The following is a 25,231-nucleotide window of genomic DNA, read 5'->3' on the forward strand; positions in this document are numbered from 1 at the left end:
CTTCTAAACTGCTACCAACAACACATGCGTGAGTCGTTCAAAACAATGTCCCTGAAGCAATCCTTTCTTCGTTCTCTTCAAGTACCTTTGCAACACAATTCAGAAGAACAATTAGAAAATCAGCAAATGTTAATGGGCTGAAAGAAAGTGTCTATATATCTTTGTACTTGCATGGTATAAAGGCCTTTCAGGCTCCCTTCTCTGCAGTTTACGAAGGTCAATGAAATTAGGTGTCTCAACGCCAGTGGGAGCAGTTCAAAAAATTACCTCAAGTTTTAGGAGTTCTCTCGAAACTACCAGGACATGAAACATGGAACTTCACAAGGATAATAAGACAAAATGAAGATGGGAAACAAACAAAGATATACCTTGAAAGGCTATCTACAGATTCAATACCATCATCTAAAGGTGACGGTACGATGAGCCTAATGACAAACCGAGTCATAGTGAAATTGTTCATACACTACTACTTAACTATTGATACAAATTTGAACCCTAATACTGGGTGACAAAACGAACTTTTTACAATAGAAGGATAACTACACTTTTTTAAGTCTTTAACAAAGTTGCCACTACACCAGCAAAAATGGCAAGATGCCACAACATGCGCCAAAGTTCTTGGATATGATTATGCAGAACAATGTAACACTGAATTGATTTCATTCAAGAGTCAAGTACAGAAAATTTTAGTATACAGCTGAAGCATGATCTTACTTAAGCGCCAGTTCGAAATGCTCATAAATTGTTCATAGTTAAACCCAAAATGAAATCCAAATGAAAGTTCTGGTCAGCTGAACTCATGTACTTAATAGATCTCCAAAGCAAGGACACATGGTAGATCCTAAAACTTCAAAGAACTGGCTAAGAGTAGAGTAGCTAGCGCCTCTTCGAGTTATTTTCCTTTCCTTTCCTTTTATCTCTTTTCTTTTGCATCTTTGGCCCTGATTTGCGCTTTCCAACTTTTTTAAATGGTTTCTTTTTTATCACAGGAACACTGTTCTTTTTATTAGCTCCAGCTGTTTCGGGCACTACAGCCTCTGTCTTTCTAACTGGATGTATTTCCTCTTCCTGAGAGATCTCGCTTGTCGTCACTGTGACTTTTATGTCTCCATTGTCGTAAGTAGTTGTACCTTTGAACACATGAAATTGGTCAAGTCCAATGCATATTGAGAATAAAATGAATCGGTATGACACACCAAAATCCAAATCTAAACATATAAAACCAGAAGGCAGAAACAATTAAGTTCATGTCACAGATGCAAAAGGTCATTCTTATGACTCTTATTTTTATGATTGTTTAAGCTAAGGAATTAAGTGTTTTTGCCATCAGAACTATTGCAACTTTTGCATCTTCCCCAATAGAAATCTATTACTTCACTAATGTTTTATACAAAAGCATATGCAACTCATATCGAGCCACTGTATGATCAAATATTCGGTGCAGTAACAAGGATGTGATTTCTCAGTTCCAATGTCTATTATTATTGCGATTTACTAGCCGAGAAACCAACAACCGAAGAACTAAGACTACAGTGATAGGCAGCAAGGTTTAGCAGCACTAGAGTAACCAAGATAGTCAGCCATGAGCTTCAAGTACTGACAAAATAAAGTGGCGTGCATGCATTACAGGGTTTTTGAAAATACCAGAAATTGGTGCATCTGGCTCACTTTCTTCATCTTCCTCCTGGCTCACATCTCCCTCATCATTCTCGTCAGCTTCTCCCTCAGCAGCTGGGGGAGCTCCACCAAAGAGAGCCAATTCCTTTTCTAGTCTCCTCTGCAATGAAAAGTAGCCAGACAAAAATAAATACATAAATCTCACAAAGAATGAAAAATACAAGCTGGGTGATGCAGATTGATTATCAAAGTGTTGAAAGCTTTCAGCTTTTGGCATACTATAACAATCCTAAGCTGCTATGAAGTTCCTACTGCCAGAAGTTCAATCTTCTTCACCATAATACTCCCAGAAACAAACCACCCGGATCAGCAAATTTCACATTCTAACAGCTTCTGTTTCTTAAGAAACAAGCACTACTCAACACAGTTCATAAAAAGCACCAATCTTTTTAGCTTAAAACACTAACCCTCTTATCAACACCATCAATAACAAAAACCCAACACATAAACAAGGCCATTCAATAACACTAACAAAAACCAAACCATTAAAAAAACTTCACCTTTTTGCGGAGCTCAAGAAGCTTCCGCCTTAAAGCCTCCCCTTGCTTCTTCTCAGCTTCCTTTCTCCTCTTCTTCTTCCTCTTGTGAAACCCAGAAACAAAGTCGCTTCACACCAAAAAAAAAAAAAAACTTGAGAATCAAAACCAAAAATGGACAAGACCCAATTCACCAAAATCACAAAGGCAGGCAAAATCAGGGTTTAGAGTTTGAAGATAGTACCTGAGATCTTTCTCGTTGAAAGTGACGGCGACGGCCTTGTTTTTAAGAGCCCTCTTGTTGATGTAACGGCCGCGGGGAGCGGCGGCCGGAATCGCCAAGTCTTCAGCCTTGTCTGCTGCCATTGCGGCTTCGAAGCTAGTGAGCTCTTATTCTTGCGCGCTTTGTTTTAAGAGGCTTTGTTGTTTGTGTACGTAGCTCGTCCGGGGAAAATTCGACTAGGCCCAATATTTGTATGGTCTGCTCAAAATGAAAGAACAGACCTCTCTGACTTAGGCCCAAATAACATGTGGGACAAGTGTGGAAGGGAGGCTAAAATTCTATCTGAGAGGTCAAGGCTGCGAAACAGTTAGATGAATGTCGATAGAGGCTTCCCGAAGATACTAAAAATCTATTTACCTTCTAATCCAGATTCACATTGGCAGGCTGTGAATCACGAAAAACAAAGGGTAAAACCGTACTTCCGTATGTACAGTGTTCATAGCACTCAGACTCTCAGAGTGGCAGCCGGTAATTGATGGAACACAAAGGGCAAAACTTTCTTTTTGTACGCTTATGAACAGTTGTCAACAGTATAAATATGTTAAATTTCCTTTGCATTTTACCCTAACAGAGTTCGCCCCTCACATCCTCAAACTATGGGAAGCGCCGCCGTGCCCTTCCTCACCAAACTCGCCCACACCGCCTTCGCCGCCTTAAGCCTTAGCGCCGGCTCCACCATCGTCACCTCCACCCTCTACACCGTCGACGCCGGCCAGGGCGCCGTCCTAGTCGACCGTTTCCTCGGCGTCCTCGGCGAAGGCACCCACTTCCTCGTCCCATGGATGTAGAAGCCCTACATCTTCGACATCCGGACCCGGCCTCACGAGTTCTCATCCGTCTCCTGCACCAAGGATCTCCAGATGGTCGACCTCACCCTTAGGGTTCTCGTCCGCCCCGATGTTAATCACCATGGCCAAAGAAGCATGTGCCCAAAGATATTTACCACTAGATTGCCACTTTGAGCCTATTTATTTATTTAGTTTTTTTGTTCATTACCACCACAAATTCATACCTAACCTATACACTTTTATCCTACCCTTCCATGGTAGTTGGTGAAGCGATTTGAGAGAATGATTTTATGTTTGAGTGCTTCAAAATAAAGAAAAAGTCAAAAGTGTGAGGTTACAAAAGAATAAGTGTGGGGGTGAGCGATTTTGTTTAGAAAAGAAAGTTCTAAAAAAAAAATAAAACAAACAAAAAAAAAAGAGAAGAAAGTTTGTGAAAATAGAAAGAAAGTTCAAGGAAAAGAAAAATAGAAGGAAAAAAAAAAAGTAAGTTGTGTGAAGAAAAAGAAAAAATTACGTAGTATAATATGGGTTGTACATTGGGATTAGAGTGAGTGAGTTAGCATTTGAAAGTAAAGTCATATATCTCTACAAGAGAGAGTTGTTTCACCGATTTCCATGGACTTTGTCTTTCCTTATCCTTCATTTCTATTAGCCACTTACCCTTAGCCCCATTACAACCAAATAAAAGACCTCTTGATCTTGAAAGTTGTGGGCTACCTAGCGGAGATGAGATCGAAGAGCAAGCATATGGCGGCGTGTGTTGTGAAATTGCTTTTAAGTGAAACACATATAGCCCTAAATACTTGAGTGGTAATATTTAGTGAACCTATGTGAGTTTAGTGAGTTTTGTTAGGTCTTCTATATGCCTATTGGATTGTGGTGGATCGATTTGACACGTGGTCAACACATGCATATACTTGAGCATTTCTCACACGTGCATCTTAATTGCCCTACAAATTTATAATTTCTATGTTATGCTTTGTCGACCTCATGATCATTTACATAATTAGTTCTCCGAGGGTTATGGTTGGAAAGGCTAATACTACACTATCTTTAATTCTTTATGTTTGTGAGTTATTAGATTTTCGGATGATATTTCATTTAGTTTGCTTGAGGACACGCAAAGTTCAAGTGTGGGGGTGTGATTACATGCATTTATATGCATGTAATTGTATCTAAAACACTATAAATAAGCTAATCTTTGAGCCAATTATAATGTAATTAATCCAATTTTATTTATTGTGTAGGAAATAAGCAGAATTGCGGAAACCGAGAGAAAATAGTGTAAAATTGAACCAACTTAGAATTTCTAAGAAAAAGATGAGAAAAGTCAACGGTCGATCGACTAAGTTCAACGTCATCAGGGTGTGAAGCTCATGTATTGGTACTTCAACTTGGTGGAAGAGAAGAAAAATGAAATAATAAGAGAAAATTAAAATGAAAGAAGAAATTGGATGCTGCACACGTGTTGACCATTTAATTAAGCAAACCTTTGCTTAATTAATCCTTACTGGCCAATCCTCCGCCTTTTCTTATTATCACGTGCAGCACATTTTGTTTGATTAGATTGAGCCAATTAATGGCTAACACATGGCAGACTACCAACGCATTCTTTCTCCTCTTCCGCACAGCCGCACATCCTTTTCTCTTCACAATATATACCGACCCACGACCTAATTCCCTAGAGGAGAACCCTAAAACAGTAGCCGCACACCACCAAAACAGGGCAGGGCTGCTCTCTTCTCCCATCTTCTTCCTCCAGCCCTATCAAAACCATTGCGCGCTGTACCTATATAAGAACAACTTGTTGTAATGTATATATAGCTATTAGGTAAGGTTGATTCAATGTTTGAGTTAGATCACTTGATATGAATTCTACGTTCATTGTTGTTTAGTTAGGTTCCCATGTTGTTATCTGTGTCTTTTTCACTCTGATATTATAACTGGTATATGCAATTTTGGACATTCATTCACTCTTTTATTATTTGCAGATTTGTTTTGACTTTCATTTTTTTTTTTTTTGGTAATCAATAAAAATATATAAGAGTGTTGCCAAAGGTAACAACAAATACCCTAGCATACGCAACCATTTAATCTTTGTTGTTTTGTATTCAAATAATTTTGCTGTCACAAAATATGTATAAATGTTGATGACATATAAACCATGCTACTGTTTCCATCAAGAATCCGGTTTAATCAGATACATCACAGACATCTTCCCAAGTACAAAGAAAGTAAAGTTTGCTACTACTAAACTAGGAATGATTAAAGGAAGGACAACAATTGGACCAATCTTCAATCCAAGTAGGAAAAGTAGGTTGCTAATGCTCATATAATACATATAGAAGCCATGGGAAATCCATTTACTATGTTGAAAATTAATCATGTAAACCACCTTTTGCATTGTCATTCTTGCTCTCAATCCTTGGAGACAGTAGAAAATAATCTATAATTTTCATATGATAAAGTGAGACACCTTATGCATTGTAACTCTTGCTCTCAATCCTTAGAAAATGTATAAATTCTGTTGATTAAACTCTTGCTCTCTCTACCTTACCGCTGCTTCCGGTTTATTGCAGAGGCCGCGATGGGAGTGAAGGCTTCTGTCTTAAAATTTTTACCTAGAGAGGTCATCCTAAAACAAAAATATATATATATCAAGTCTGTGAAGGCAAAGACTTGATATATATCTATTTTTGTTTTAGGATGACCTCTCGTTGATATGTCCCTAAAACAAAAATATATATATATCAAGTCTGTGAAGGCAAAGACTTGATATATATATATCTATTTTTGTTTTAGGATGACCTCTCGTTGATATGTCGGCATTTGAGTTAAGACATTTTGGTGACCTCTAATTCGATTTAGTGGCTATCTATTGTCTCAGAGATTGTATAGCTCCATAATTTGGTATTGCGCTTTTACGGTTAGAAAGGTATGTCAAGTCTGTCGCAGGTAGGCTTTTTATGGCTCATATTAGTACTGTAATCGTACAATCCTACTCGTGACACTTCCCATGTGAACGAAATTTGATGGCTTGTTGATAGATAAAATAAAATTTATGGAACCGATTAGTATGACCAAAGTTTGCATTCTTTCTTCTTTGGTGAGACTGTCAGTGGTCATCAGTACTCTAGTTGACTTGGATTCTCGAGATTCATGACCTAGGTGGAAAGGGACTGCAAGGCCCAGTTAGTCAAGATTCTTTGGAAAAGAAAATCATCGATTGGTTCGAGTATGTAACTGACTAGTATCTAACTTCATATTCTAGACAAGGTATTTGCTGAACGAATGTTCTATGAGTAAAAGGACGATACAGTAACTTATACGGAAATTCATCAGTGCAGTAACTTCATATTTATCAAGTGATCGGTAATTCACAATACAATAAAATGAGTTTGTGATATATGGCATTGTAATACACGCTATTATGTTTCATGCAATGACTTGACATGAAAGAATGTTATTGTGTCATCAATAATGAGTGAACAACAGCTCCAAACTCCATTAGCAATTAGCCAATGAAGAAGAATTAGAGTTCGGGAAGACTCAATATAGTCTTTTCAGTGTTGTTGAAATAAGGATTCCAACCAATACTCATGACCATTTTAAAAACACCTCGCGTTGGTAATCCATCCCAACCGAAGTATACCCCCGAGGGGTGTTCTCAAAGGAGGGTTGAATATAGCTCGGTGGAACAAAGTGAAACAACTTTATCAAGCATTAAAGGAGAGACAAAAATCTAATCATACGCAACAAAGCAGTTATCTAAAGCTTGAAATGTGGGTGTACCTAAGGGCACCAAGCATATTCACAGTATGAGCTACATGAAATAAAACTTATCGATATTATTAGCTCAAACTAACAACATCAGTTATCACTGTGTCATTCCAAGACATGTAGACTGTTAAGAGTTTAATCACTGAATAAGCCAATAGCAAACAGCATTAGTCCACAAACCTGTAGGGATCCCAAGTACTTTTGAGCCCCGACCAAATCCCTTAATGACTGGACCACCAATTTGCCATGGTTCTATTGGTAAAGTGTCTTTTATCCCTGCAACAACAAATCAAATGCTATGAAAATGGCGAAAGCAAGTTGCAGAGAGTTTTACTTTTCTGCAAATTTGTACGCAGATTCATGGTTCCTGCACCACATTTTGCAAATGTGCCACTCATTTTCAAACTTACTGATCAAACAATAAACATCAAATAATGAAAAGATTCAAGCAGGCCATTATGTTTCTTACAAGCAATTTCTCTAGAATTAATATTAGGAAGAGCAACAGAACAAGTAGGATATATGACTAAAACAGGATAACCAACCTCATGGTCTTTGGGTTGACTTGGTCAAAGCCTGAAACTGAAGTTAATTGAGGCTTTGGATCCCATTCACTCTTCCCTCGCTTTCATGCCATGAAAATCCCATCTGATGGAAACTACATGACGAACCTAGTGCCTTCAGTATTTGAAAAGCCTTTTTACTATTAAAAGGATTATTTCAGAGATACATTTTGTTAAGAGCTCACCAATCAGTCGAATGGATGCCAAAACATATGATACAACTTTGATTGATGACGTACATTGCTTGATAATCATCCATTCCGCCTGCATACATCTCTCAAAAATTAGCAACTATCATCTTAAGAAGATGCAATACCTAACTATAATTAGCATCTGCTTAATGTTGGACCTGCTGAGACAGTTGAGCAATCTTGTTCTGCGACTCTTGCCACATCTCTAATTCTCTATGACCTGCGGTTAACTCAAGACCCCAAAAGTTTTCCGAGATAATTAGAGGCAAAATTTAAAATATTTTCATTTGAAACAACTATGAGCAAAAAGTCACCAGTTTTCTTTGGAACAGCAATCCAATACCTACCAGTCCCATATTTCTAAATACAATACTCTTAAGCTGTGCATCTTCAGGTGACCATGGCGCTCTCCTAGCCATCGCTCTCTGTATGTCTCTTTCTCTGCTAGCTCTGCTGAGAAAACGAAGAAACCTTTTCAATGAGTTCTCCACATATCGAAGGCATTTTTCATCTTCTCCTAACCGTTGAGGAAACTTGCATAAATTCTTTGATGACTTCACATAATCAAAAAAGGGCAAGATCATACTTAAAAGAGTAAATATATTGCAAATAAACAAACTCAACTGAAGCCGTACCAGTAGAGGTGGATGTGATTGGCAAAATCCTTTCAGCTGCCTTTGTGGAAATCATTTCCTTTCAGCATCATAGATCCTGATGCCCATCATCATCAACATTGTCAGCCTCATCTTTCTGATGATCTTGCTCATCATCACCACAATCATTATCAACATCGTCAACATCATCCAACTCCTTGCAAGTGAAAACTGAAGCCTTTAACTGTTACATCATATCTGATAAAGATGAAAAATTACAACACTATGTTAAGTGCCCCACCAATAATCCAAAAAGGCCAAAACAGAAGTTAGATGTTTTGTTCATATTGGTTTATCACTGCTTAAAAATCCTCTTGCACGTATGTCTCAGAAATTTAGAAACTAGAACCTAGAAAAGGATGCAATAGCTAATAATGAGAGACCTAACTTTCTTTTGAAAAGAAACCAGCTTTATTAAGCAAAAAGTTATATATATATATATATATATATATAAAGAATGTGGGCAAGAACTATAGAAGGAGGCAGAGCCACCAAAAAAAAAAAAAAAAAAAAAAGCAGCAACAAATGAAGGTGCAGCTTTGTAGGAACCAGTTGAAAAGTCTTGTAGAAACTGTATAAATTCTGTTGATTAAACTCTTGCTCTCTCTACCTTACCGCTGCTTCCGGTTTATTGCAGAGGCCGGGATGGGAGTGAAGGCTTGGGAAAGGCAAGGTTATCAACCATCAAGGAGTCTCAGCCTCCACCTGCCAACATAAGAGCACTGATATATCTAACGTTGCACCTGAAAAGCAGAGTCTGTTGAATGTATCTTTTGCTGCAACAGCACTATATATGCACTTTGGTGATAAAGAAAATGTAGAATAGCCGTAAATCTTATGTAATTATGATTCTTATTTATTTAGGTTATCATGTAATTATAGGAATGATTGTTTCCTATTAGGGTTAGACTACTCCTCTTGTCCTTGTATATATACCCCTTTGTGGGATGAATAGAAAATGATTGAAAACCCTAAAATCAAAGTATTCTTTTCTACTTGGTATCAGAGCCAGGTTCAATCCTTTGAACTTGCCTGCATCCTTTGAATCCTGAATCCTGAATCCTGAATCCCAAAGCACACCACAAACCGCTGCGTACCACCACCATTAAAATCAAGCCATCCCTGAATTTTTTTGAAACCCTAGAAAAACCAAACCTGAAAAAAAAAAAAAAAAAAAAACAAACAAACCCCAAATTCCTCAATGGCCGGAATTGCAATGGTGTCATCCTCACCGATCATCCATCACCACTACACCACCCAACAAGACAACTCTGCTTTAACCACAAGTGTTGTCTTGAATGAATCCAACTACACCATATGGGCTCCTCTTATGAGAATGCGCATTGGAGCACGAGGGAAGGTTGGTTATCTGACCGGAGTAAAGGCTGAACCCGCCATGAATTTTGCAGAGTATGAAGCTTGGGCCACGGACAATGAAAAGGTGAAAAGTTGGCTAATTGACTCCATGGAATCCTCTCTCATGAACCAGTATATTCGTCTTCCTACTGCGAAAGATATTTGGGAAGCTGTAGAGAAAACCTTTTATGATGATTCTGATGAAACCCGAATCTTTGAGTTGAATAAAAAGTGTTTTGAAGCAAAGCAGAATGGAAGGCCCATTCCGACCTACTACAATGAGTTAGTGGCAATGTTCCAGGAGATTGATCAAAGGGTGGCCTCTCAACATGATAATGTTGCAGCTGTCGTTCAAGAAACTTCAGCAATGTCCCGGATGCGTGTTCACTTGTTTTTGAGTGGACTTGACCCAAAGTATGATTAGGTGGGTGGAGAAATCCTACGCAAGGAGCCTAAATTCTCCTTGGAGCAGAGCTATGCTTACATTCGCAAGGTGCAATCAGAGAAACAAGCTATGGGTCGTTCGGTACCTACCGAATCTTCTGTTATGGCCGTTCAACGCCGACCAGGTCCTTCTCCAGGCTTCTCAGGTCCTTCTCCACGCCGTCCTCATGACAAACCAAACCTATACGCAAACAAAAAATGTGTTGTCTGTGGGGAAGTAGGTCATACCAAGGAGCGGTGCTATGAAGTGATTGGCTACGTTGATTGGTGGGACTTCACCAGGAAACCGCGAAAGAATCCAGGCAAGGCGGCTATTGCTACTACAGAGGAAGAGCATCTCGATAATGCCTCCGCTAATGTAGCGCAGTCAGGTATGAAGGGTAAGGCTACTTTGAATAATACATGGATAATTGATACAAGTGCATCTGATCATATGACCAATGACCCTAGTCTTGTGAAAAACCTTAGACGTTCCTCTCAAAATATTGTCTCTACTGCTGATGGTACTCCAACTCTGGTCGCCGAAGAAGGTTCTATTGTTGTATCTGATACCTTAACCCTTGAATCTATCCTAGTTGTTCCCTCACTAGCTTATAATCTCCTATTTGTTGGTAGATTATTTTAGCACTTGCATGTATTGTGACCTTCTATCAATCTTTCTGTGTGTTTCAGGACATTCTGACTCGGCAGATTCTTGGTTATGGTGTTAGAAGGGGAAAATTATACTACCTGGATCTGACAGAGACTGGAGAAAACCAGAAGCATCTTTTGGGGCAAGCTAATCAGATTAATGGGGTAGAGAATGCAAAGGAAGCAGTATGGTTATGGCATCGCCGTTTAGGTCATCTATCTTTTAGTTATCTTAAGAAGCTGCAACCTCATTTGTTTTCGGTTGTCAGTGATTTGGATTTCCATTGTGACATTTGTGAACTGGCCAAGAGCCACCGTATTTCATATTCACCAAGTCTTAATAAAAGTCCTGTTCCTTTTATGAAAATTCACTCTGATGTCTAGGGTCCTGCAAAGATTCCTTCTCTTTCTGGAGCTCGGTATTTTGTAACGTTTATTGATGATTGCACTCGCATGACATGGGTGTCATTACTGAAGAATAAGAGTGATGTATTTGGAATGTTTATCGAATTTTACAAAATGGTGGCAACTCAGTATCAACAATCCATCAGAGTGTTTCAGTCTGACAATGGTGGAGAGTTTGTGAATGGCCCTATGATTGAGTTTTGCCGGTCACATGGAATTCGTCATCAAACCTCCAATTCTTATACTCCTCAACAAAATAGGTTAGCAGAACGGAAGAACAGGCAGTTGATGGAAGTTGTTTGTGCTTCCTTATTTGGCATGAATGTACCTCGGTCCTATTAGGGAGAAGCAGTAAAATCTGCAGCATATCTTATCAACCGTACTCCTTCACGGGTGATTGAGTTTCAGAACCCTCATCAGAAGCTTCATACATTTTTGACCGTCCCTTCTATGCCTAATTTGGAGCCCCAGGTGTTTGGGTGCACAGCCTATGTTCATATTCCCAAGCCTCAACGCAGCAAGCTTGATCCCCGTGCCCGTAAGTGTATCTTTGTTGGTTATGCTGACTTCCAGAAGGGTTATCGATGTTATGATCCCCTTACTGGCACTTTACATGTCTCTCTTGATGTTGCTTTTCATGAATCCGAGCCTTATTACTCAGGGGGAGCTTCTCAGTCTTCCCTTCAAGGGGAGAGAGGTTGTGAAGGGAATCCTCGTTCTATTATTGATTTTGATGTCTTTGAAGACTTGGAAAATTTGGAGGATACATTTGAGGGTAGAAATTTGGAAATAGAAAATGCAGTTGCCGAACAGAGCATTGTGAATTCCGAAATAGACAATGCGACTGCCGAACGAAGTGTTGCGAATTCCGAAACAGAAAATGCGACTGCCGAACAGACTGTTGTGAATTCCGAAACAGAAAATGTAACTGCCGAACAGAGTGTTGTGAATTCCGAGACAGAAGAGACGACTTTTCTGGATAGTTTGAATCAAAATCAAGACGTATCTGAAGCTCACACACAAGATATTCCCCCTTCTGCATCACCAACTGAAGATCCCGGTCAGAATGATCCTCCTCAGGTACCCCTAAAATTTAATGAATCTTTTGGATTAGAAAGTGTCGAACCTAGGAAATCACAAAGGGTTACCAAGGGAATTCCTAAGAAACAATATGAACCAGATATCAAAGCCAAAGCTAAATACCCTATAGCTAATTTTATGTCTAACCATAGGATTTCTGGGTCACATGCACTTGTTATTGATCAATTATCTACTGTATCTATTCCTAGTAACGTGCAGGATGCATTGACGGATCCAAAATGGACAAAGGCGATGAATGAAGAATTGGAAGTTCTTCAAAAGAATGCAACATGGGAACTAGTACCTATGCCGGTTGGAAAGAAGACTGTAGGGTGTCGTTGGGTATTTACTGTGAAGCTTAATGCAGATGGAACTATTAATAGATACAAGGCGAAGTTGGTTGCCAAAGGATACACACAACGTTATGGGATTGATTATGAGGAGACTTTTGCCCCTGTGACAAAGATCAATACTGTTCGGATTCTAATCTCACTTGCAGCAAACAAAGATTGGCCCTTGCACCAGTTTGATGTGAAGAATGCGTTTCTTAATGGGAATTTGGAAGAAGAAGTGTGCATGGATGTGCCCCCAGGTGTTAAGAATTACCCAAGTGAAGTTGGCAAGGTGTGTAAATTGAAGAAGTCTTTCTATGGCCTGAAGCAATCTCCAAGAGCCTGGTTTGGGAGATTTTCAAAGGCCATGAGAGCCTTTGGGTACAGACAGAGCAATTATGACCATACCTTGTTTATCAAGCGCAAGAATGGTAAGATTACAGCTCTTATTGTGTATGTTGATGACATGATTGTTACAGGGGATGATCCGAAAGAGATGAATGAGTTACAAAAGTATCTGTCAAAGGAGTTTGAAATGAAGGATCTGGGGCAACTGAAGTATTTTCTGGGTATTGAAGTTGCGAGGTCTAAGAAGGGAATTTCACTGTCACAGAGGAAGTATGTTCTTGACTTACTTACTGAAACGGGGATGCTGGACTGCAGTCCAATTGAGACACCCATTGAGATGAATCACAGACTTGCCATTTATCCTGATCAAATTCCAACTGATAAAGGAAGGTATCAACGTCTTGTAGGAAGGTTGATTTATCTTTCACATACTAGACCTGATATTGCTTATGCTGTGAGTGTTGTCAGTCAGTTTATGCATTGTCCTAGTGAAGAACATATGGATGCAGTTTTTCAGATTTTGAGGTATTTGAAGATGGCCCCAGGTAAAGGATTACTGTTTGAGAAAAAGGATGAATTGGAAGTTGGGGGATACACAGATGCAGATTGGGCTGGTGATAAAACTGACAGGTGTTCTACATCTGGGTACTTCACTTTTGTAGGAGGGAACCTTGTCACTTGGCGTAGCAAGAAACAGAAAATTGTGGCCAGATCAAGTGCAGAAGCTGAATTTCGAGGTATGGCACATGGAGTCTGTGAAATGTTATGGATTCGTAATGTCCTGAAAGATCTAGGTTACAAGCTTAGACAACCTATGGATTTGCATTGTGATAATAAAGCTGCAATTGAGATTGCACATAATCCAGTTCAGCATGATAGGACAAAGCATGTGGAGGTTGACCGTCATTTTATTAAAGAAAATCTTGACAGAAAGGTTATTCGTTTTCCATTTGTAAACTCAGAAGAGCAGTTAGCTGATGTTCTTACTAAAGGAGTGTCCAGGAAGATATTCAACAGCTCAGTTGACAAGTTGGGCATGATAGATATCTATGCACCAACTTGAGGGGGAGTGTAGAATAGCTGTAAATCTTATGTAATTATGATTCTTATTTATTTAGGTTATCATGTAATTATAGGAATGATTGTTTCCTATTAGGGTTAGACTACTCCTCTTGTCCTTGTATATATACCCCTTTGTGGGATGAATAGAAAATGATTGAAAACCCTAAAATCAAAGTATTCTTTTCTACTGAAAAGAGGAAAAAAAAAACAGGTAGCATCCGAGTTGACAGAATGGAATCAAATGCTGAGGGGCACAAACAACAGAACTTAGAGACAATAACCATGGCATGTCGCCAACCTAGATTAAAGTCAATTTAGGTGGAAAACATTGTAAGACTTGAAACACCACACGGTTGTTGCAAACCCATAAGCCATGTATGATTGTGGCAAACCCATCTGCATGTAACTGTATCAATAGAGGGGTCCTATTCATAATAAACAGCTTTGTGCTTGCACATTGTTGGTTGCATGCACTAAAGTTATGAAACACCCGAATTTTTTTACCCTAATAGAACGGGTACCCGTGGGTTTTTATGCCATCCCTAGGGACAACTGGACAAGTATGTTTACAACTAATAAAAGTCTGCCGCAATCCACTTTTCTTTCTCACTATATTTACTGTTTTTTATTCCATGTAAAACGTGTGTCATAAGTTATATCCTTTTAAAAAAATATATTTTATTTTATACTGGGTGGAAGTTAGAGCCTAAATGGGAAGGCCCCCTACATCATCGAAAAAGTATGCTCAAAGCTAAGAAATGTCTTTTTCGTGATCGACAAACTAAAACAAGAAGTTTGGAATATCAAACAAGAAAACCTATAAACTAAGTGAACACTTTAGTTGAAAATATTGGAAAGCATTTAGCACTTTTGAATCTCGCTAGAAGCACTATTTAACAACTCTTTTACTAAATGATCCCACAATCCACTTTTTTCTCCTACTATCTTCTCTTTGCAATGAGCGTTTTATTCCATTTATTTTCTTTTTTAATTTATTAAAAAAAATTGTAATTGTCATATTTACCCTTATGATTTAATTTATTATCAATTTTTTTTTAATCTTTTAGAGTTATTTCTGTTAAATGTTTTAGTTTTAGCTAACAAAACATGTTCTGTTAATAATAGATAAGTAAAACCAATATTTAAATGCAAGTGGTCTTGTCAATGGAGGCAGTGGCGGAGTCAGGAATTTAGGTTCACTGGGGCAAAAAAAAAAAATACAAAATCTTTAAATGTAATTTATATCTATTACAATGGTAATTGCCCTTGATGAGATTTCATATTTTGAAATCTTTGCATGATAGTTTCATTATCTATGCTAGCAAAAATGTCTTTCTCAATATATGAAATCAAGCAATCATCAGGAAACTCGTGAGCTCTAGGTTGACAAGGACCTTTTTATAGATAATATATGCGTACTTCATTTTGAACATTAGGACGATAAGTTGAAATTGGAGGACGATTTCCAGGATCAGAAGGATATTTTTCATTAATTTCAGGACAAGGCTTCTCTAAATTACTATCATTCTTCTTCGTTTTTTTTTTTTTTGCGGGGGATGAATCTAATGAGGTATTTATACCCGACGACTCCTCTATACTAGGATTTTCTTTTCTTTTTAAGTATCTTAACATATTTGAATGAATGAGGTATTTATATCCGACGACTCCTCTGCACTAGGATTTTCTTTTCTTTTTAAGTATCTTAACATATTTGAATGAAGAATAGAGTAGTAGTAAGAATTAAAAGAAGTGACTACAACAATACTCTTCACAAAAGAATTGATTGAGAATTGTTACTTGATGAAAATACACACACACACACATGTTATTGATGTAATAGAATTTTTTTTTAAATCATTTTCCTATTAGACTTAAAAATATGTAAGTAATCAGAAAATAAGAATCACTAATTGTAATCAATTTTATTATTGATGTCAAAAAAATTGGGAAACGAAAAATAATTTATGATATTTCAAACGTGTTTTCTTCCTCAAATAATCCCAAGTCCCAACAAAGAAAACAAGAAGAGCACGTGAAGTGCTATCCTGAAAGTGAAAAAAATAATATAAAAATATATATTAAAAACCTGATATTAATATAATACTAATACTATAATATATATATATATATATATATATATATATATAAACTTTTTGGTGAAAATGTGAGTGGGGCAGGAAACCCACTGGGCCCTGCCTCTGAATGGAGGGAACTATAGAAGTTATCAAATTCATCTGGAAGTATAGAAGTTATCAAATTGGGAGAGGATCCTCTCCTAATCTCATTTCTCTCCTAAGCTACCTAAGCTTTTCACTAGAGTTAGACACATGGCTAAAACAGCATCCAATGGTCCAAATCTCCTTGAGTAACTAATTTTACAATAATACCCTTTCCAGATGTTTGTCATATTCCACCTCTTCTCTATTATTTTCTTCTTCCTCTCTTCTTGTCAGCTCCCTCTCTGTCTGTTCTTCTTTATCACACTGTTCATACATATCCATGGCTTAACAATTCGACCCCAACCTCATTCATCTCAAATCATTATTCATTAGTTGCTGTTTGTATTATTGAAGAAGAAGAAGAAACACACTAAACCATCATCACTTACCCAAACACTAGAAAAGATTCAAACTTTCTCAATATTTGCCCAAATAAATCAAATAGGAAGAAGACCCAGATCAATTACTAAACACTCGAAGAAGAAAGAAAGCTTGGGTCCCCAATTCACCAAAGCTCACCCACTAAACCTTAAGAAAGAAACACACTAAACCCTCCTCAATTTTCCGGCGACACCTAATTCACCAAAACTCAGGGACTTAGACTTCATCGCGCTTCGGTAAAGGCCAGAGGTTTGTTAAAGGTGAGAGATTTCACCTTGGGCTTGATGTGTAGGGGAGTAGAGGCTCCTTGTCCATCTGGGCTGGTCGGAAAATCGATTTTGGTGTACTGGGTGTCGTTGGAAATTTGTAAGATTGAAACTTTGTGGCTTTTCTTTTGGAGGAATGGGATTGCAAAGAAAAATAAGAAGAACAAAGAAAAGGCATGGTTTGAACTTGATGAAGAAGACAAAGGAGCAGTACTACTGCTTGGTCGTGAAATGAGTAAGGATTAAAAAATTAAAATAAAAGTGTAGTGGGGAAAAATTGATATAAGTAATTAGATGTACTTATTAACACGTGTCACCATGTAGTTAAAAGCTTAGGTAGATTAGGTTGATAAGGAGCTTTGATGGGAGTCCTTTTATTGAGGACCACTGAAATGACTAGTCAACTTTTCTGTGAGACCTACATTTCGATCACATTTCCACAAATTAGCTGTTAGATGTTTAGATATTTCATTTATGTAATTTCAACTAAATTGAAAATAGTTAAGACATTCATAATCATAATCTATCAGTTATGAACATGAACTGTTCATGTTTGACATATTTGGTTTGTCCATTAATTTGATAAAGTTCGGTAGCTTAATAATTAGCAATTTGGAAGAAAATTTTTAGAATTGATCTACTTATACATACATAAACATCTAACGGTTGATTTGTCGTAATGTAATCGAAAAATGGGTCTCTCAAACCATTGATTAAAAAGTCTTTAATAGTTCTCATTTTAGTGGTCCTTATTAGAATAGCTCCATAGTTTTGATTTCGATTCATACGAGTTAATAAACAATATATTTATGAATATATTTTTTGTATCCTAATCCAATTTCATAAACAAAGGTAACGGCTTGTCTTTATGTGACATTCTCTTGGATTCTCAAAACTTATGTCACTCCACTTCCTTGAGGCAGAAAACTCATCGTTGTCTCGGCTGTGTCAAGTGTTAACGGAGGCATAAAAATTACATTTTTCTTTTTTTATGACAATTTTTGAGCATGTATTAGGATGGTTAAATTTGGATACACGTCATTCATTCAAACCATAGGATATATAGAGTTTCTTTGACTCACACAGCGCATGACGTTGACATGACGCGTGACATCTGAAAATATACAACGAGCTTGATTTTCACGACTTTTGATCAAATGCAACCAAATTCCAGTTGCGTTCGTTTCCAATTTCCTCGCTCACATCAAAAAACCCGGTTCACTTCTTCTTCTTCTTCTTCACCAAAACTTAGCGTCAACGACTCTTCACGACTACAGAGATGGACCGACCCGACTCCGACTCCTCCTCCCGGCCCGTACTCTCCGACCGGGTCCTCATAAACGGCGCCGTAACGCCGGTCACGTTCTTCGCCGACGGCGTGCTGCGGTGGACGGAGAGAGGCGAGAGGAGCTTGATCGTCGAGAAGGAGGTCCTCGGGGTCAAAGTGGAGGGTCCGAAGATCAGAATCGGAGCTCTGGTCGACGGCGGAGGTGGAATCTGCTGCGTCGGCAGTAGCGGAGGAGCTCTGGTCAGGATGGACTTGGTGTTCGAGCCTTTATCAGAGGACTCGCAGAGGCTCTGGTGCCAGAAGCTTCTCGAATTCATCGATTCTCTCGGTAACTGTCGAGCTGTTCTTGTTTCAGTTTCTTTTAGCTCAAGCTAAAGTTCGATCAAGTCCTTTTTTTTTTTTTTGAACTGCTCTTAATTTTTGATTTTGTTTTTGAAAACAAACAGGACGGCCGAAGAGGCTGTTTGTGTTTGTGAATCCATTTGGAGGGAGCAAATCGGCTTCGAAGATTTTTGTTGATGAAGTGAAGCCGCTTTTTGATGATGCTGGTGTTCAGTTTACACTGCAAGGTTTGAAATCTTGTGCATTGGTAGATACTAGATGGTATATGTTGTTGTTGACCTTTCGATTTTCGGATTGTTGGTGACACTTGGAAATTTGTGTGCGTATGTGGTTTTCAGAAACTCAGTATCAACTGCATGCGAAGGAAGTTGCGAAAACTCTAGATCTTTCAAAGTATGATGGCATTGTTTGCGTCAGTGGGGATGGAATCTTGGTTGAGGTTGGTTGTAGCTTTAGTAAACATGTAGTGATTTTTCGGTTAAACTCCTTTCGAGAGCTGGAATGGTTTTGAAGTAGTAATGTTGAATTACAGACTATATTCCCACAGGGGATCAAGTCTGATATATCATTAGTACCATTTGTATGTGTGTGTGTGTGTAGATTAATTTGTCTTGAAGATACTTGTGCATATATTAAGCTCATCATTTTCTTCTTACAAGTACCACACTTTTTAGTAGGTAGTAAATGGACTTCTTGAGAGAGAGGATTGGGACACTGCAATAAAGATGCCTCTCGGAGTAGTTCCTGCAGGTTTGATACTCTTGATCTCTCAATTTTATATTTTGCGGTACTTTTGTTTGATAAGTTTGAAACCTTTAAAGTCCTGGAACATGAGCAAGACATAGTCTCTAGTCGCTAGTCAGGATTATTTTTATTTTTATTTATTTATTTATTTATTTTTTTCATTAGCAATTTGGACAACTGATGTTTCCGTGTTTAGGTACTGGAAATGGAATGGCAAAATCTCTTCTAGATTCTGTTGGTGAACCTTGTAAAGTATCAAATGCTGTTCTCGCCATTATTAGAGGTTGCTTATGGTATTTGTCAGTATATTTATTATTCTCTCTCTCCCTCTTGATTATTTTGTTAAGTAAATTTCTTCATCTTAAACTTACTGACAGGACATAAGCGTTCATTGGATGTAGCTACCATATGGCAGGGGAAGACAAAATTTTTTAGTGTGTTGATGCTCGCATGGGGTATGTCAAGAGTTTTACCACAGGATAGTGTGGATTTGATACTTTAAGCAGTGTCTTTTACCCTTTTTCTTGAAAATAATAATAATAATAATAATAAGATTTGGACTGGAATAGTAATATGTAATGATTTTATTTCCTTTCAGGCTTAGTAGCAGATGTTGACATTGAGTCTGAAAAGTATAGGTGGATGGGAAGTGCTCGTCTTGATTTCTATGTAAGTTTTAACATCTCATTTGTTATGTTCTAGTCCACTAGATTATGCCTTGCTCGCTCTGTTATTTGTGTGTTATGTATCTCTGGTGAGTTGCTTGAAATTGGTTAACATGTTGGGATGGTAGTGAATGGCAAGATATGAATATTTTAATACCAATTGTTTTCTTATTTTTAGGCCATTCAACGAATTGTGCATTTGAGGCAATATAACGGATCTATTTCTTTTGTGCCTGCGCCTGGCTTCGAAGGGTTTGGAGAGCCTACTAGTTACAATTACGATGGTGAATCTACTAACAATGATCCAAGTCAAGAAAAGCCTACTAAGGTTCGACAGCTTGGCTATGAGGGACCTGATATTAATCTAAAGAACATGAACTGGAGAACAATCAAAGGACCGTTTGTTTCAGTGTGGCTTCACAATGTACCTTGGGGAGGTGAAGACACAAGGGCAGCTCCTGATGCCAAGGTTGGTCTGTAAAATTGCATAACAGATTAACATCTCTGCTTCAGATATTTCTCTGTTCTACAGTCAGGGAATGTTTATATGAAACAAATGCTTCAGAACTTATTTGTGTGAAAAGAATAATGCATGTGTGCTCCTTGTATGCAGTTCTCAGATGGTTATCTAGACGTTATAATTATGAGGGCTTGCCCAAAATTGTCCTTGCTCTCATTAATGACAGGGTTGAGCACTGGGACTCATGTCAAGTCACCATATGTGCTATACTTCAAGGTGAGCAAGATCAAACTGCTGAGCCATATAATTTACTTTGCTACTTTGAAGTTAGGAAGCTTTGCTACTTCAATACCAAGAGCTTGGGAGAAGGTCCAGTAACGTTTTTGCATCTGTTGATTCTGTCTCTTTTCCTGCAAACATGCAACAGGTGAAAGCTTTCATTCTAGAGCCTGGTGCTCGCGCTGATGATTCAACGAAGGAAGGGATAGTGGACTCAGATGGTGAGGTCCTCGCTAGGGGCAAAGGAGCATACAAATGTCATCAGAAAACACTAATGGTGTACGATAAACTTCAAATAACTTTGGATCAAGGTTTAGCCACTCTGTTTTCCCCTTCCCCGGTGTAAAATATACATTTTATATGGATTTGATTTTTCATCACACAGAGAAATACCACACATGATAGTCGTATTTGTTCATTCTACCCTACATGTAAGGCCTCAACAACAAATTAGAATATTAGATCTGACAAGGGATTGAGTTATATATAGGAGACATTCCTTGGGAACTTGCTTGCTGAAAAAATAATATGCAGGTCATGTTTGAAGATTTTGCTTTGATGTAGTGTGCCTCTCTGATCATTTGCTATATACTTGTGTTCATGCTCATCTTGATAAAGAACGAACCAAATACAACAACAAAGCAAAAGCTATTTTTGTGCTAATTGACTGATCACAATTCCTATAGATATCATGTAATGGACACACATGCATGTTTTGCTTCATAGTATATTATCCTTCAAGGCTTGTATTTCACCTAGTTGGAACCCATTGATTAAAGAATGAGACCCACCTAAACCGTAAGGACCTAACTGGGATTAGGGAAAATTGAAATGTAGCGGAAAGGTACACATATGCTTGCAGGCAATTAACAAACATGGACCAGTTGTACAGACATGTCTAGTACACCCTTTCAATTCAGAGTAGAGCTTGCAGTTCAATTCCCATGTGAAGCCAATGTCCTTGCAGCCTTGGCTTGCCAGAGCTTGGAGGGAGATTTGGGCGGGAAATTTCAACAATTTACTTTGTACAGCCAGTTAAAAATCAGTCTGCCCAGCTATTACTGAAGAGGTCAGAAAGTAGGTGAAAGCAGTTGGGAAAATCAATTTTTCTGCCAGCTATTCAAGATTCTATTCTAGGGAAGTGGGAAACCTGCGGAAGAAGGAGCATGATCCTTGTCAAATCTGAACTCCTCACCATGTCAGTGTACTCTCTGCTATTTTCTGAGAAAGCAGGTGAAATGGAGTTGGGAAATTGAATATATTTGGCTTTCAAATCAAGGCCTTCACTGTATAGAAAGGCCCTCATAGTTATTGCTCCAAAAACGCATAACCTCTTCCTCTCCCTAAGATTCTAAACCCCTCTTCTTTCCCCGTTCTCTCTCTCTCTGTTTCTCTCTCGATTTCTAAATCCCTTTACCATTTGAATGTTAATGGATGCTTTGTTCAAGCAATCCATTGTCCACTTGACTTGTTTTTGGAATGGGAGGAATAGGAAAGAGGGTTTGGGCAGCCGTGAGTTTCAGGGCAGCCAGGCGCAAGGTATAAGTCTTTGAGGGTTCATATTGCTTTTATTTGTCTTAATCGTAACGAAATATCCCAGGAGTATGATTTTTCGTTCTGATCCCTTAGAAAATATAGATTTTCAGAGTATCATATCATTTAATTGGGGCACAATTTCATTCAAATCAGGCTGAGTTCTATACCCGTATACACAATTTCTTTTTTCCAGATTACTTTGATGCTGTATTCCTTTCAGTCTTTATCGTTTGCAATCTTGTTTGATTTTTCTAACTCCTCACTTATTAATTTTGTTTTAACTCTCTATTTTCGTCAAAGAAATAAATAAAATTAATGCCTCTATTCATTTTTATCATCAAGTATTTTGAATTTGGGTTGGTTTGTCATCTAGTTCCCTCACCAATTTAAGGAAGAGGATATCTTTAAGAGGAAGCAGGCTCATGCAGCTGCAAAAGGCTATGGTGGCATACGTAGCCTCCATTCTTGCTGCTGCAACAGGCGTTGGTGGCTTATATTGGCATTCTCTCCATTTCAGATCGCTTCGAAGGAAAAGGTACCGGCAAAGGTAACTGTCCTCCACATATTCATTTCTCTTATCTTTTGTTTTTGATTGATGTGCGGGTCTGTCCTTTTTTCAGAAATTTAAGCTCTGTATGGTGGTGATGGATGATAATTGTTTTGTGTGTTTGTTGCACTCATTTCATGTCTAAGTAGCAATAATCAAGACATCAAATCTAACAGAATGTAGGCTTTATCATAGAATGTAGCTTTTGAAAGAGAGAATGAGAAAATGGACCAATTCGAGCCTCAAGATTTGTTGTGGTCCATTTATTTGTTGCCATTGTGATGAAGAATATGAACAGGAATTTTAAGTCAGATTACTTGTTTCCTTGTGATTTTTCTTTTTCCAGATTACTACTGTGATGCTATAATCCTTTCAGTTTGCAATCCTGTTTGAACCTTACTTGAGGGTTATGAAGGTTATATTTTAAGAGATGGTTATAACCCAGATTACTGCTGTGATGCTATAATCCTTTCAGTTTGTAATCTTGTTTGAACCTTACTATTGTGATGAGGTCTGTGATGTACAAAAAAGTAGCGAGAAAATACCAGTCGGAAACAACTAGGAATGATTAAAGGAAGGACAACCCTAGAACCAATCTTCAACCTGAGTAGAAAAAGTAGGTTTCCAAGGCTCATAAGACATTGGAAACCCATTTACTATGTTGAAAACTTATCCTTTTGCATTGCAGAGTATTGCTCTCAATCCCCTTGGAAACAGTACAAAATATCTATAATTTTCATATGATAAATGAGTTCCCTTCATCCCTTCGTCCCCAGAAGCTATATTCTGCAGAAACTTAATTGCAAATATCTGCAACCCTTCCTCTTTAGACCTCACAAGCCCAATAAAAGTCCGTATAGCTCCTTGTTCAATCATGAACCTCTTTATCTCTTCCACCCCAACAAGATTCTTAAGCACCCCACAAGCTGAACCAACCAATCCACCTGAGCTTTCACCACATTCACATAAATTAAGCAGAGCTGTGACTTCTCCATGAGCTGAAATAGACCACCCATTATCCCCATTCTCAGTTAACCTCTTCAAACTTCTCGCAGCTCCTCCTTTCCCAATCTCACTTCCACACTCCAAAACCCTAATCAATGGCGCAATAACTCCGGCTCCGATCAAAACCCCTTTATACAATCCAAACCCAGAACCCAAAGCCTTGATACTTGCATATTATCAAGTAAGGATGATTCAATGTTTTGAGTTAGGTCAGTTGATATGAATTCTAAATTCATGGTGTTGTTTAGTTAGGTCCAATGTTATTATTTCAATCTTTTACATCATCACATTGGACACATTGGAAAAGTATAGTATAGGAGGGTTGCTGAACCATCTTTACATATTCATTTGTCTTATCTTTGGTTTTTGATTGATTTGCAGGCCTGGATTCGAAGGTTCAGAAATGAACAACCTCAAGCATAAGGGGGAGTAATTTTGGCTTGGTGTAATTATAAATGAAGTTAGTGGATTGAGCTATATATGACTTCTACAACAGAGATACCACATGATGAAGAACCGAGTTGCTATGGAACAAGGCGGCTTGGGAAGCAATAAAACAACAGATTTGCTCAAAACAATTCTCAATTCAACGTGAAGTAGGGAGTTCTCAAGTAGGCTATACAAGAACAAGGCCCCTTCATTTTCACATTCAATTAGTTGGTTTATTGTTCAATGTACATTTTGGTTATCTTACAGTTGTAAACTAGCTGGTGAAATAAGTAATGCAGCACAAATTCAATATTACATTCACTTTCTTCAATTTCGTTTTTTGTTTTTTGGAAATCTCTCATCTCTTTAAGCAACTCTAATCGATCATTGGTAGTATACATATATCCATGGTTGATCTTTTTTCTTTTGGTCCAAGTATTGATGCCTTTCCTGACAAAGAAAGAATCAACAACAATAACAACAACAAAGAAAAGCTATTCGTGATAATATATTTACCGATCACATTTCTAATGCCCAACAGTATTTTGGGTAAGAACACAAAATTGGAATAAGGTCTGCCTAAAACTTAAGATTGACCAAGGCAGAAAATTCGGGAGGGAAGGTGTAACAATAAGGCTTGGTACATGCAGTTCTTCTGCACTCCTGTTACATATCTGCAAAACTCTGAAGTAGGTGAAGGACCAATGACCTTTGATCATTGCTTTGTTTGGGCCTCACACCTCAAGCGTATCTTTGGGCCTGTGAGTTTCTGGTAAGCACCTGTCCTATTGGGGTCTTTAGGAAATCCGTACTTGACCACTCAAGCATGGATTCCAAGTTCATACTTTGAATGGAGAATAGTCACTTTGATCACTCAACTATGACTTATTAAACACTTTGGTCACTCAAGTTTCAAATATATCATATTGGTCACTCAAGTATTACACTGTCATTCACAAAAGTCACTTTGTTGTGAGAAAAAATTCCCCTTGGGTGACTTTT

The 25,231-nt window shown here is 38.1% G+C and overlaps 2 protein-coding genes and 1 long non-coding RNA gene across 7 annotated transcripts; 1 reads left to right on the forward strand and 2 right to left on the reverse strand.

The window, feature by feature from the left end:
- Positions 1 to 503: 503 nt before the first annotated feature.
- LOC112165682 (ribosomal RNA-processing protein 17) lies at positions 504 to 2,567 on the reverse strand. Its single transcript, XM_024302285.2, has 4 exons — positions 2,398 to 2,567; positions 2,178 to 2,283; positions 1,645 to 1,777; positions 504 to 1,130 (listed from the first exon to the last, which is right to left on the reverse strand). Exons 1-4 carry the CDS (start codon positions 2,517 to 2,519, stop codon positions 877 to 879), a joined length of 615 nt encoding a protein of 204 aa, XP_024158053.1. The 5' UTR covers positions 2,520 to 2,567; the 3' UTR covers positions 504 to 876.
- Positions 2,568 to 7,178: 4,611 nt separating this feature from the next.
- LOC121053175 lies at positions 7,179 to 8,416 on the reverse strand. 2 transcript variants are annotated; one of them, XR_005810959.1, is made up of 6 exons: positions 8,394 to 8,416; positions 8,106 to 8,211; positions 7,917 to 7,978; positions 7,753 to 7,831; positions 7,550 to 7,662; positions 7,179 to 7,280 (listed from the first exon to the last, which is right to left on the reverse strand). It is a non-coding gene; the product is annotated as an uncharacterized LOC121053175 (long non-coding RNA). The 2 variants fall into 2 exon arrangements; XR_005810958.1 differs by lacking the exon at positions 8,394 to 8,416 and having other exon boundaries at positions 8,106 to 8,236.
- Positions 8,417 to 18,042: 9,626 nt separating this feature from the next.
- Positions 18,043 to 24,544, forward strand: LOC112164982 (sphingosine kinase 1). Of its 4 annotated transcripts, XM_040506866.1 has the most exons (12): positions 18,044 to 18,550; positions 18,669 to 18,791; positions 18,903 to 19,003; positions 19,242 to 19,314; positions 19,505 to 19,591; positions 19,686 to 19,763; positions 19,907 to 19,977; positions 20,152 to 20,442; positions 20,587 to 20,709; positions 20,861 to 22,251; positions 22,622 to 22,795; positions 24,182 to 24,544. In XM_040506866.1, the coding sequence occupies exons 1-10, from the start codon at positions 18,214 to 18,216 to the stop codon at positions 21,056 to 21,058; spliced, it is 1,482 nt and encodes a 493-aa protein (XP_040362800.1). In that variant the 5' UTR covers positions 18,044 to 18,213; the 3' UTR covers positions 21,059 to 22,251; positions 22,622 to 22,795; positions 24,182 to 24,544. The 4 variants fall into 4 exon arrangements, with proteins under 4 accessions (XP_040362801.1, XP_040362800.1, XP_024157118.1 ...); XM_024301350.2 differs by having other exon boundaries at positions 20,861 to 22,795; XM_040506867.1 differs by lacking the exons at positions 22,622 to 22,795; positions 24,182 to 24,544 and having other exon boundaries at positions 18,043 to 18,550; positions 20,152 to 20,446; positions 20,861 to 21,048.
- Positions 24,545 to 25,231: the final 687 nt, after the last annotated feature.

This window comes from Rosa chinensis, chromosome 5 (genome assembly GCF_002994745.2).
Source record: "Rosa chinensis cultivar Old Blush chromosome 5, RchiOBHm-V2, whole genome shotgun sequence".
Classification (NCBI taxonomy): domain Eukaryota; kingdom Viridiplantae; phylum Streptophyta; class Magnoliopsida; order Rosales; family Rosaceae; genus Rosa; species Rosa chinensis.